Source organism: Pelobates fuscus, chromosome 8, assembly GCF_036172605.1.
Source record: "Pelobates fuscus isolate aPelFus1 chromosome 8, aPelFus1.pri, whole genome shotgun sequence".
Taxonomy (NCBI): domain Eukaryota; kingdom Metazoa; phylum Chordata; class Amphibia; order Anura; family Pelobatidae; genus Pelobates; species Pelobates fuscus.
In genome coordinates, this window is record NC_086324.1 from 178,145,300 (window position 1) to 178,159,089 (window position 13,790).

Here is a 13,790-nt window from a genome sequence, read left to right on the forward strand (position 1 = left end):
TTCCCTCTGTCTCTCTCACTCCTCTGTCTTTTTCATTCCCTCTGTCTCTCTCATTCCCTCTGTCTCTCTCACTCCCTCTGTCTCTCACTCCCTCTGTCTCTCTCACTCCCTCTGTCTTTTTCACTCCCTCTGTCTCTCTCACTCCCTCTGTCTTTTTCATTCCCTCTGTCTCTCTCACTCCCTCTGTCTCTTTCACTCCCTCTGTCTCTCTCAGTCCCTCTGTCTCTCTCAGTCCCTCTGTCTCTCTCACCCCCTCTGTCTCTCTCATTCCCTCTGTCTCCCTCACTCCCTCTGTCTCCCTCACTCCCTCTGTCTCTCTCACTCCCTCTGTCTCTCTCACTCCCTCTGTCTCTTTCACTCCCTCTGTCTCTCTCACTCCCTCTGTCTCTCTCACTCCCTCTGTCTCTCTCACTCCCTCTGTCTTTTTCACTCCCTCTGTCTCTCTCACTCCCTCTGTCTTTTTCATTCCCTCTGTCTCTCTCATTCCCTCTGTCTCTCTCACTCCCTCTGTCTCTCTCAGTCCCTCTGTCTCTCTCAGTCCCTCTGTCTCTCTCACCCCCTCTGTCTCTCTCATTCCCTCTGTCTCCCTCACTCCCTCTGTCTCCCTCACTCCCTCTGTCTCTCTCACTCCCTCTGTCTCTCTCACTCCCTCTGTCTCTTTCACTCCCTCTGTCTCTCTCACTCCCTCTGTCTCTCTCACTCCCTCTGTCTCTCTCACTCCCTCTGTCTCTCTCACTCCCTCTGTCTTTTTCACTCCCTCTGTCTCTCTCACTCCCTCTGTCTTTTTCATTCCCTCTGTCTCTCTCATTCCCTCTGTCTCTCTCACTCCCTCTGTCTCTCTCAGTCCCTCTGTCTCTCTCACTCCCTCTGTCTCTCTCACCCCCTCTGTCTCTCTCACTCCCTCTGTCTCCCTCACTCCCTCTGTCTCTCTCACTCCCTCTGTCTCTCTCACTCCCTCTGTCTCTTTCACTCCCTCTGTCTCTCTCACTCCCTCTGTCTCTCTCACTCCCTCTGTCTCTCTCACTCCCTCTGTCTCTCTCACTCCCTCTGTCTTTTTCACTCCCTTAAAGACTTTATTGAATCTGGACAAATTGTGAGAATTTTCCATTCACTTATTTTTATACTTTTAAAACTAATTTCAAGATCCATGGTTTATCACTTTTTGTAACATTTCTGTCTATATCAAGACAGAATTTATTTTTATCTCTACTTTTTTAGTGTTTATTCTTCATTAATAAATCTGTTTTAACCTTGTGTTGTTAGTCTCCATGTAATTCCATGTATGTATGGGCTATATTACACTGGCTGGTGCTGGTTAATATGTGGTTTGTATTGCAGTGCATTATATAATTATTAGACAGTTCGTCTATAGATGGTGCAGTACTATCCCGAATTGTCTCTAGGTATAGAGGTTTGTAGATTAGTTTCGTACTGCTACCTCTCCCTTGTTTCTTTCCTCATTTACCCCTCCCCAAAGGTGGGAAAGTAGCAATACTGGAAGTGACGGGTTTGTGAGATGAAATGTATCATGATGTTTGTTCTCCAGGATATTAACTTGCGTCATGTCACTCTATCATGCCTGAATACCCTGCATGGGGACACTACTAAGATTCTGGGACATTTTGGTTCAGCCATCTCTGTGTTGCCAGACCTGACTGGAGATGACCTACCTGACCTGGCAGTTGGTGCTCCATGTGAGGACAACAACCAAGGAGCTTTATACATCTTTGCCGGTCAGCCAGGTGGTTTCAGAACGTCATATATCCAGGTGAGAACTTAACAAGTCCTGGTATAGTATCAATAGGTACGAAAAACATTTACTGTGCCCTGTCTCAAAACTTCAAAGTATATGGAAGGTTTTTAGTAGCAGGATAATGGCCGTGACGGTATGGGCTCCTCTGCCTGCATCAAGGGAACTCTTAGGGATGAGTCCAACTCCTCATTACTCTTAGGGATGAGTCCAACTCCTCAATACTCTTAGGGATGAGTCCAACTCCTCAATACTCTTTGGGATGAGTCCAACTCAACATTACTCTTTGGGATGAGTCCAACTCAACATTACTCTTTGGGATGAGTCCAACTCCTCATTACTCTTTGGGATGAGTCCAACTCAACATTACTCTTTGGGATGAGTCCAACTCAACATTACTCTTTGGGATGAGTCCAACTCAACATTACTCTTTGGGATGAGTCCAACTCAACATTACTCTTAGGGATGAGTCCAACTCATCATTACTATGGGTGCGTTAGGCAAATTAAAGTGATGTAGATGTTGGGTCCCTTTAATTGTCATATAATTTCAGTGGACAGCTGTAGATAATGTATGTATAATTTTAGATTATTTTATAGTCTGTGGATTTTTATTTATTTCAATTAAAGTTAAGGGAAACCTCTCCTATCCTAAAAGCTGATAGAAGAATGTAAAGCAATAAAATGTTTTTGCACCTTATAGCACAAGTTATGAAACACATTGGTTTGTTTAGTTATCCTGGACTTATTCTAAGAGCAGTTTATTTCCTAGAGAAGTAATGTTGAGAGATTAGGTAACAGCAGTAGCAGATATATAATAAGGTAACAGCAGTAATAGAAATGTGATCTGGTAACAGAAACTTAACAAAATACTTCATTGTATTTAAAAAAAATGTTTTGCCCATGACCGCTGTGAGATATCATGTGATTAACATGATGCTATGTTTCTCTTTCCGGCTAACATAGCATATTGCAGGCAGCCAGGTCAGTAGTGGTCTCATGCTCTTCGGCAGGTCAATGAGTGGGAACCTGGACATGTCTAGTGACGGCCTTCCTGATCTGGCTGTGGGGAGCAAAGGCAATGTCTTAATAATGAGGTGAGAGAACAATAAGAATAGAACCATGTGTTCTTCACATTTTCTCCATGGCTTCTATTAGTTCCTCTTGCCCATCCCCATATGCCCTACTTCACATTCTTCTATGGCTTCTATTAAATACTTCTTCCCCATCTCCTCATGTCCTTCTTCACATTCTCCCTAGGCTTAGTTTAGAACCCTCTTCCCCATCTCCTTATGCCCTTCTTCACATTCTTCCTAGGCTTAGTTTAGAACCCTCTTCCCCATCTCTGTGTGTCCCTTTTCACATTCTTCCATGGCTTCTATTTGACACTCTTCCCCATCTCCGTGTGTCTTTCTTCACATTCTTCAATGGCTTCTGTTAAACCCCTCTTCCCTATTTTATTACTAAACTTACTTGAAATCTTGTTTAATCTATCTCTGTGTCATTACTCACTACCACCCTCTTTTTCTAGATGTCCATGCTCATATTCCCGCATTCCATCTCGATGTTCTAATTTACATTTCTTTTCAGGCTTTCTCCTTCTCTTTACTCATACTTTCTTTCACTTTCAGTCTCTTTAGATTAAACCCCTCTATCATAGACTTCTCCCCCCCCCCCTCCCCCCAATTCTGTGTTTTTCTCCTACAGGACTCGTCCAGTTTTGGGGGTTTCAATTTCAATGACATTTGAACCACCAGAGATCCCCCTTTCAGTTTATGAATGTCCTGATCCAAAGGACTTTAGGAAAGAACTGCAAATGGAAGTGTGTGTAGCCACCAGCCTGAAAACCTCCCAGTACAAAGGTAAGGTGAGGCCAGGGGGAGACCAGGGAAATTTAGAAAAGAGAGGAGACCAGAATGAGCGAAGATAATGGGATGAGATAGAGAGAACGGAAAACAGGATATGAGAGAGGATAATGGGATGAGATAGAGAGAACGGAAAACAGGATATGAGAGAGGATAATGGGATGAGATAGAGAGAACGGAAAACAGGATATGAGAGAGGATAATGGGATGAGATAGAGAGAACGGAAAACAGGATATGAGAGAGGATAATGGGATGAGAGAGAGAGAACGGAAAACAGGATATGAGAGAGGATAATGGGATGAGAGAGAGAGAACGGAAAACAGGATATGAGAGAGGATAATGGGATGAGATAGAGAGAACGGAAAACAGGATATGAGAGAGGGTAATGGGATGAGAGAGAGAGAACGGAAAACAGGATATGAGAGAGGATAATGGGTGAGATAGAGAGAACGGAAAACAGGATATGAGAGAGGATAATGGGATGAGATAGAGAGAACGGAAAACAGGATATGAGAGAGGGTAATGGGATGAGATAGAGAGAACGGAAAACAGGATATGAGAGAGGATAATGGGATGAGAGAGAGAGAACGGAAAACAGGATATGAGAGAGGATAATGGGATGAGAGAGAGAGAACGGAAAACAGGATATGAGAGAGGATAATGGGTGAGAGAGAGAGAACGGAAAACAGGATATGAGAGAGGATAATGGGATGAGATAGAGAGAACGGAAAACAGGATATGAGAGAGGATAATGGGATGAGATAGAGAGAACGGAAAACAGGATATGAGAGAGGATAATGGGATGAGAGAGAGAGAACGGAAAACAGGATATGAGAGAGGATAATGGGATGAGATAGAGAGAACGGAAAACAGGATATGAGAGAGGATAATGGGATGAGATAGAGAGAACGGAAAACAGGATATGAGAGAGGATAATGGGATGAGAGAGAGAGAACGGAAAACAGGATATGAGAGAGGATAATGGGTGAGATAGAGAGAACGGAAAACAGGATATGAGAGAGGATAATGGGATGAGATAGAGAGAACGGAAAACAGGATATGAGAGAGGATAATGGGATGAGAGAGAGAGAACGGAAAACAGGATATGAGAGAGGATAATGGGATGAGAGAGAGAGAACGGAAAACAGGATATGAGAGAGGATAATGGGATGAGATAGAGAGAACGGAAAACAGGATATGAGAGAGGATAATGGGATGAGAGAGAGAGAACGGAAAACAGGATATGAGAGAGGATAATGGGATGAGATAGAGAGAACGGAAAACAGGATATGAGAGAGGATAATGGGATGAGAGAGAGAGAACGGAAAACAGGATATGAGAGAGGATAATGGGATGAGATAGAGAGAACGGAAAACAGGATATGAGAGAGGATAATGGGATGAGAGAGAGAGAACGGAAAACAGGATATGAGAGAGGATAATGGGATGAGAGAGAGAGAACGGAAAACAGGATATGAGAGAGGATAATGGGATGAGATAGAGAGAACGGAAAACAGGATATGAGAGAGGATAATGGGATGAGAGAGAGAGAACGGAAAACAGGATATGAGAGAGGATAATGGGATGAGAGAGAGAGAACGGAAAACAGGATATGAGAGAGGATAATGGGATGAGATAGAGAGAACGGAAAACAGGATATGAGAGAGGATAATGGGATGAGAGAGAGAGAACGGAAAACAGGATATGAGAGAGGATAATGGGGTGAGAGAGAGAGAACGGAAAACAGGATATGAGAGAGGGTAATGGGATGAGATAGAGAGAACGGAAAACAGGATATGAGAGAGGATAATGGGATGAGAGAGAGAGAGAACGGAAAACAGGATATGAGAGAGGATAATGGGATGAGAGAGAGAGAACGGAAAACAGGATATGAGAGAGGATAATGGGATGAGAGAGAGAGAACGGAAAACAGGATATGAGAGAGGATAATGGGTGAGAGAGAGAGAACGGAAAACAGGATATGAGAGAGGATAATGGGATGAGAGAGAGAGAACGGAAAACAGGATATGAGAGAGGATAATGGGATGAGATAGAGAGAACGGAAAACAGGATATGAGAGAGGATAATGGGTGAGAGAGAGAGAACGGAAAACAGGATATGAGAGAGGATAATGGGATGAGATAGAGAGAACGGAAAACAGGATATGAGAGAGGATAATGGGATGAGAGAGAGAGAACGGAAAACAGGATATGAGAGAGGATAATGGGATGAGAGAGAACGGAAAACAGGATATGAGAGAGGATAATGGGTGAGAGAGAGAGAACGGAAAACAGGATATGAGAGAGGATAATGGGTGAGAGAGAGAGAACGGAAAACAGGATATGAGAGAGGATAATGGGTGAGAGAGAGAGAACGGAAAACAGGATATGAGAGAGGGTAATGGGTGAGAGAGAGAGAACGGAAAACAGGATATGAGAGAGGGTAATGGGATGAGAGAGAGAGAACGGAAAACAGGATATGAGAGAGGATAATGGGATGAGATAGAGAGAACAGAAAACAGGATATGAGAGGATAATGGGATGAGAGAGAGAGAACGGAAAACAGGATATGAGAGGATAATGGGATGAGAGAGAGAGAACGGAAAACAGGATATGAGAGAGGGTAATGGGATGAGAGAGAGAGAACGGAAAACAGGATATGAGAGAGGATAATGGGATGAGATAGAGAGAACAGAAAACAGGATATGAGAGGATAATGGGATGAGAGAGAGAGAACGGAAAACAGGATATGAGAGAGGATAATGGGTGAGAGAGAGAGAACGGAAAACAGGATATGAGAGAGGATAATGGGATGAGATAGAGAGAACGGAAAACAGGATATGAGAGAGGGTAATGGGATGAGAGAGAGAGAACGGAAAACAGGATATGAGAGAGGATAATGGGATGAGATAGAGAGAACAGAAAACAGGATATGAGAGGATAATGGGATGAGAGAGAGAGAACGGAAAACAGGATATGAGAGAGGATAATGGGATGAGAGAGAGAGAACGGAAAACAGGATATGAGAGAGGGTAATGGGATGAGAGAGAGAGAACGGAAAACAGGATATGAGAGAGGGTAATGGGATGAGATAGAGAGAACGGAAAACAGGATATGAGAGAGGATAATGGGATGAGATAGAGAGAACGGAAAACAGGATATGAGAGAGGATAATGGGATGAGATAGAGAGAACGGAAAACAGGATATGAGAGAGGATAATGGGATGAGATAGAGAGAACGGAAAACAGGATATGAGAGAGGATAATGGGATGAGATAGAGAGAACAGAAAACAGGATATGAGAGGATAATGGGATGAGAGAGAGAGAACGGAAAACAGGATATGAGAGAGGATAATGGGATGAGATAGAGAGAACGGAAAACAGGATATGAGAGAGGATAATGGGATGAGATAGAGAGAACGGAAAACAGGATATGAGAGAGGATAATGGGATGAGATAGAGAGAACGGAAAACAGGATATGAGAGAGGATAATGGGATGAGATAGAGAGAACGGAAAACAGGATATGAGAGAGGGTAATGGGATGAGAGAGAGAGAACGGAAAACAGGATATGAGAGAGGATAATGGGTGAGAGAGAGAGAACGGAAAACAGGATATGAGAGAGGATAATGGGATGAGATAGAGAGAACGGAAAACAGGATATGAGACAGGATAATGGGATGAGAGAGAGAGAACGGAAAACAGGATATGAGAGAGGATAATGGGATGAGATAGAGAGAACGGAAAACAGGATATGAGAGAGGATAATGGGATGAGAGAGAGAGAACGGAAAACAGGATATGAGAGAGGATAATGGGTGAGAGAGAGAGAACGGAAAACAGGATATGAGAGAGGATAATGGGATGAGATAGAGAGAACGGAAAACAGGATATGAGAGAGGGTAATGGGATGAGAGAGAGAGAGAACGGAAAACAGGATATGAGAGAGGGTAATGGGATGAGATAGAGGGAACGGAAAACAGGATATGAGAGAGGATAATGGGATGAGAGAGAGAGAACGGAAAACAGGATATGAGAGAGGATAATGGGTGAGAGAGAGAGAACGGAAAACAGGATATGAGAGAGGATAATGGGTGAGAGAGAGAGAACGGAAAACAGGATATGAGAGAGGATAATGGGTGAGAGAGAGAGAACGGAAAACAGGATATGAGAGAGGATAATGGGATGAGATAAAGAGAACGGAAAACAGGATATGAGAGAGGATAATGGGATGAGAGAGAGAGAACGGAAAACAGGATATGAGAGAGGATAATGGGATGAGATAGAGAGAACGGAAAACAGGATATGAGAGAGGGTAATGGGATGAGAGAGAGAGAACGGAAAACAGGATATGAGAGAGGGTAATGGGATGAGATAGAGGGAACGGAAAACAGGATATGAGAGAGGATAATGGGATGAGAGAGAGAGAACGGAAAACAGGATATGAGAGAGGATAATGGGTGAGAGAGAGAGAACGGAAAACAGGATATGAGAGAGGATAATGGGTGAGAGAGAGAGAACGGAAAACAGGATATGAGAGAGGATAATGGGTGAGAGAGAGAGAACGGAAAACAGGATATGAGAGAGGATAATGGGATGAGATAAAGAGAACGGAAAACAGGATATGAGAGAGGATAATGGGATGAGAGAGAGAGAACGGAAAACAGGATATGAGAGAGGATAATGGGATGAGATAAAGAGAACGGAAAACAGGATATGAGAGAGGATAATGGGTGAGAGAGAGAGAACGGAAAACAGGATATGAGAGAGGATAATGGGATGAGAGAGAGAGAACGGAAAACAGGATATGAGAGAGGATAATGGGATGAGATAGAGGGAACGGAAAACAGGATATGAGAGAGGATAATGGGATGAGAGAGAGAGAACGGAAAACAGGATATGAGAGAGGATAATGGGATGAGAGAGAGAGAACGGAAAACAGGATATGAGAGAGGATAATGGGATGAGAGAGAGAGAACGGAAAACAGGATATGAGAGAGGATAATGGGATGAGATAAAGAGGAAAAAATGGGTAAGGTAGATGAAAGAAGGATGAGAGAGCGTAAACTACTGTGGAAATAGAGAGGAATTCACGGTAAGAGAGATAAATGATAGGAGAGAGGATACTCTAGAGATAGAAAGGAAACCTCCTTGTTCTTGTTCTGTCTCTATGCCTGTCTCTCCCACTGACTCTGTCTCTGTCTCCCCAGATGAAATTTCTGCAGAGTTAAAGTACACTCTCTCGCTGGATTCTGGCCGCACTCAGAAACGCGCTCAGTTTAAAGGTTCAGGGCAATCTCTGGATGCAACTGTGAAACTGACAAAGGAGAAAGTTTGCAGGAAGCACTCATACCAGATACCCGTGAGTGACACTCATAGACCCTCAGATTTAAGTTACGGTTATCACAACCTGTTCCAAATTATTATGCAAATTCTATTTAAGTGTCACAAAGATTAAATATTTTGATTTTCAGTTTAACTCATGGATGGCATTGTGTCTCAGGGCTCTTTTGATCACTGAAAACAATCTCGGACACCTGTGATAATTAGATTGCCAGATAAGCCCAATTTAAGGAAAACCTACTAAAGGAGGGTGTTCCACATTATTAAGCAGAGCACCATTTTCATGCAATATGGGGAATAAAAATGATCTCTCTGCTGCCGAAAAGAGTGAAATAATTTAATGCCTTGGACGAGGTATGAAAACATGAGATATTTCACAAAAACGTAAGCGTGATCATCGCACTATTAAGAGATTTGTGGCTGATTCAGAGCACAGGCGGGTTCGTGCAGATAAAGGTACATTGAGGAAGATTTCTGCCAGATCCATGCATCGGATCAAGAGAGCAGCTGCTAAAATACCATTACATAGCAGCAAACAGATATTTGAAGCTGCTGGTGCCTCTGGAGTCCCACGGACATCAAGGTGTAGAGTCCTCCAGAGTCTTGCAACTGTGCATAAACCTTCTATTCTGCCACCACTAACCAATGCTCACAAGCAGAAACAGCTGCATTGGGCAGAAAAATACATGAAGACTCATTTTCAAACAGTCCTGTTCACTGATGAGTGCCGTGCAACCCTGGATGGTCCAGATGGATGGAGTAGTGGAAGGTTGGTGGACTGCCACCCTGTTCCAACAAGGCTGCGATGTCAGCAAGGCGGTGATGGAGTCATGTTTTAGGGCCGGAATCATGGGAAGAGAGCTAGTCGACCCCTTTAGGGTCCACCAAGGGGTAAAGATCACCTCTGCAAAGTATGTGGAGTTTCTGACTGACCACTTTCTTCCCTGGTACAGAAGGAAGAACTATGCTTTCCGTAATAAAATCATCTTCGTGCATGACAATGCACCATCTCATGCTGCAAAGAATACCTCTGCATCAATGGCTGCTATGGGGATAAAAGGAGAGAAAGTCATGGTGTGGCCTCAATCCTCCCCTGAACTCAGTCCTATTGAGAACCTTTGGAGCATCCTCAAGCAAAAGATCTATGAGGGTGGGAGGGAGTTTACATCCAAACAGCAGCTCTGGGAGGCTATTCTGACATCTTGCAAACAAATTCAAGCAGAAACTGTCCAAAAACTCACAAGTTCAATGGATGCAAGACTTGTGAAGCTGCTATCAAATAAGGGGTCCTATGTTAAAATGTAACGTGACCTGTTAAAATGTTTAAAAAGTTAAAATGTTGGTATAAGTTTGATTGAAATAGCTTTTGATTTCAGTAAATTTGCTGCAAATACAACAAATGACAATTTTCAGTTTTTTACAGCCTATAAAGTGTTGTGAAACTTACTGTGTACAATAATTTGGAACAGTGTATGGTAAGTTTTTTTTATGTTTAACCCCTTATAGACACAACTTCTGGAATAAAAGGAAATCATGACGGAATATTTCCATCATGTGTCCTTAAGGGGTTAAGAAAATACATACCAGAATGCACGTGTTATGGTTGATTATATATTTCCTACCTGTTCTATGTTACATTTTGTATATTTTGTTTTTGTATTTTATTGTACCCTAATTGTAACAATGCAATGATTTGTGGACCCAGGACATACTTGAAAATGAGAGAAATCTCAATGTAGCTTTCCTGGTAAAATATTTTATAAATAAATAAATAAATAAAAAAATAATAATTAAGAGGTTTGTTTAATAAAATTTGAATTGTACTCTAAATAGTTGATAACATGAGAATTATGCTGACTGTTATTTACATCAATTATTTAGGTAAATGAGAAATATTATTTGCATAATAATTTGGAACAGGGTGTAGATTTGAGTGACGGTAATTAGATTTTAGTTAGAGTTATTAGATTTGAGTTTTGTTAGATTTGATTTACGGTTATTTTGGAGTTTTGTTAGATTTGAGTTTTGTAAGAATTGAGTTAAGATTATCAGATTTGAGATTTGTTAGGTTTGAGTTACGGTTATTAGGTTTGAGTTACGATTATTAGATTTGAGTTTGCAGTGCTTATGGTGTCTGGTGGAGTGCTGGAATTCCTCGGTGAGCACTAGGAGCATCCATTGGCGGAGGCACTCGTTCGGAGTGCCAGGCGGTCCATCACAGTTATTAGATTTGAGTTTTGTTAGATTTGAGTTACTGTTATTAGATTGGAGTTACGGTTATTAGATTTGAGTTATAGTTATTAGATTTGAGTCACTGTTATTAGATTTGAGTCACTGTTATTAGATTTGAGTTACGGTAATCAGATTTGAGTCACTGTTATTAGATTTGAGTTACGGTTATTAGATTTGAGTTACGGTTATTAGATTTGAGTTATAGTTATTAGATTTGAGTTACGGTTATTAGATTTGAGTTACGGTAATCAGATTTGAGTCACTGTTATTAGATTTGAGTTACGGTTATTAGATTTGAGTTACGGTTATTAGATTTGAGTTATAGTTCGATTTGAGTTACGGTTATTAGATTTGAGTCACTGTTATTAGAATTGAGTTTTGTTAGATTGGAGTTACGGTTATTAGATTTGAGTTATAGTTATTAGATTTGAGTTTTGTTAGATTTGAGTTACGGTAATCGGATTTGAGTTACGGTTATTAGATTTGAGTTACGGTTATTAGATTTGAGTTACGGTAATCGGATTTGAGTTACGGTTATTAGATTTGAGTTACGGTTACTAGATTTGAGTTACGGTAATCGGATTTGAGTTACGGTTATTAGATTTGAGTTTTGTTAGATTTGATTTATGGTTATTTTGGAGTTTCTTAGATTTGAGTTTTGTAAGAATTGAATAACGATTATCACATTTGAGTTTTGTTAGGTTTGATTTACTGTTATTAGATTTGAGTCACGGTTATTAAATTGGAGTTACGGTTGTTAGATTTTTTTTTTGTAAATCTTGTTTATTACGTAAGAGTCAGAAATAATTAGGCTCGCAGGCTGACGAGAAGTACAATGTCAACGGTATAAGACATATAAAACAAGAAGGTGCGTAAATCCAAAATAGTAACATCGTAACAATTCACGTTAAGATCATAAGCTCCAAAGACTGGTAAGTATATAAGTTCTGTATTCCCTTTCCATATTCGGGAGTGTAGTGTGTGAGCTTTGGCCTAGAATGATGTACCAGTGTATGTGGGCCTATTTATATATGTACTCGCAAAATACAGCAACCCTTGGTATCAGCACAGCGATAAGTCAGGACCAGTCAGTCTCAAACATGACCTAGGGTGTCTAATAATAAATTGTCGCCATAAGAAGTATAGAATAGGCTGTCTAGTGTCTCATCAGAGTAGGGAGACCCGCGGGCCTCGTTAGCAAGCTCGGGCGAGCGAAATAGGATGGTGGAGCACAGACGGTTGTTAGATTTGAGTTACGGTTATTAGATTTTAGTTTTGTTAGATTTAAGTTACCATTATTAGATTTGAGTCATGGTTATAAGATTTGAGTAACGGTTATTAATTTGGAGTTACGGTTATAGGATTTGAGTCACAGTTATCAGATTTGAGTCACAGTTATCAGATTTGAGTCACGGTTATCAGATTTGAGTCACGGTTATCAGATTAGAGTTTTATTAGATTTGAGTTACGGTTATTAGTTTGGAGTTTTGTGAGATTTGAGTTTTGTAAGAATTGAGTTACCGTTATTAGATTTGAGTAACGGTTATTAGATTTGAGTTAGGCTTATTATATGTGAGTCACGGTTTTTAGATTTGAGTTACGGTTATTAGATTTGAGTCACGGTTATTAGATTTGAGTTACGGTTAATAGAATTGAGTCACGGTTATTAGATTTGAGTTACGGTTATTAGATTTGAGTTTTGTTAGCTTTGGGTTATGGTTATTAGATTTGAGTTTTGTTAGCTTTGTGTTACGGTTATTAGATTTGAGTTTTGTTAGATTTGATTTACGGTTATTAGTTTGGAGATTTGAGTTTTGTGAGATTTGAGTTTTGTAAGAATTGAGTTACCGTTATTAGATTTGAGTAACGGTTATTAGATTTGAATCATGGTTATTAGATTTGAGTCACGATTATTAAATTGGAGTTTTGGTTATTAAATGTGAGTCACGGTTATCTGATTTGAGTTACAGTTATTAGATTTGAGTTTTGTTAGATTGGATTCACAGTTATTAGTTTGCAGTTTTGTGAGATTTGAGTTACGGTTATTAGATTAGAGTTTTGTGAGATTTGAGTTACGGTTAATAGATTTGAGTCACGGTAATCAGATTTGAGTTACGGTTAATAGATTTGAGTCACGGTTAATAGATTTGAGTTTTGTTAGATTTGAGTTACGGTGATTATATTTGAGTTACGGTAATCAGATTTGAGTTACAGTAATTAGATTTGAGTTACGTTATTAGATTTGAGTTACGGTTAATAGATTTGAGTCATGGTTAATAGATTTGAGTTACGGTTATTAGATTTGAGTTACGGTTATTAGATTTGAGTTACGGTTATTAGATTTAAATTACGGTTATTAGATTTGAGTTTTGTTAGATTTGAGTCACGGTTATTGGATTTGATTTACGTTATTAGATTAAAGTCACGGTTATTATATTTGAGTTTTATTATATTTGAGTTACGGTTATTAGATTTGAGTTACAGTTATAAGATTTGAGTCAGTTATTAGATACTCAAATCTAAGTTAAGAAGGGCTTTTTCTCTCAACCAGGTATCAACCACTCTGCCTGTTCTCATTCTCCCAGGCAAGTAGTGACCCTCT

The 13,790-nt window shown here is 40.5% G+C and overlaps 1 protein-coding gene across 1 annotated transcript in view; it reads left to right on the top strand.

Moving 5' to 3' along the window:
* LOC134572094 (integrin alpha-M-like) overlaps nucleotides 1-13,790 on the top strand; it is a 93,089-nt gene that overhangs the window by 55,322 nt on the left and 23,977 nt on the right. The window contains exons 14-17 of the mRNA XM_063430909.1: nucleotides 1,547-1,768; nucleotides 2,716-2,846; nucleotides 3,457-3,611; nucleotides 8,824-8,975. Coding sequence (XP_063286979.1) covers nucleotides 1,547-1,768; nucleotides 2,716-2,846; nucleotides 3,457-3,611; nucleotides 8,824-8,975 — 660 coding nt within the window. The remainder of the gene's footprint in view (nucleotides 1-1,546; nucleotides 1,769-2,715; nucleotides 2,847-3,456; nucleotides 3,612-8,823; nucleotides 8,976-13,790) is intronic.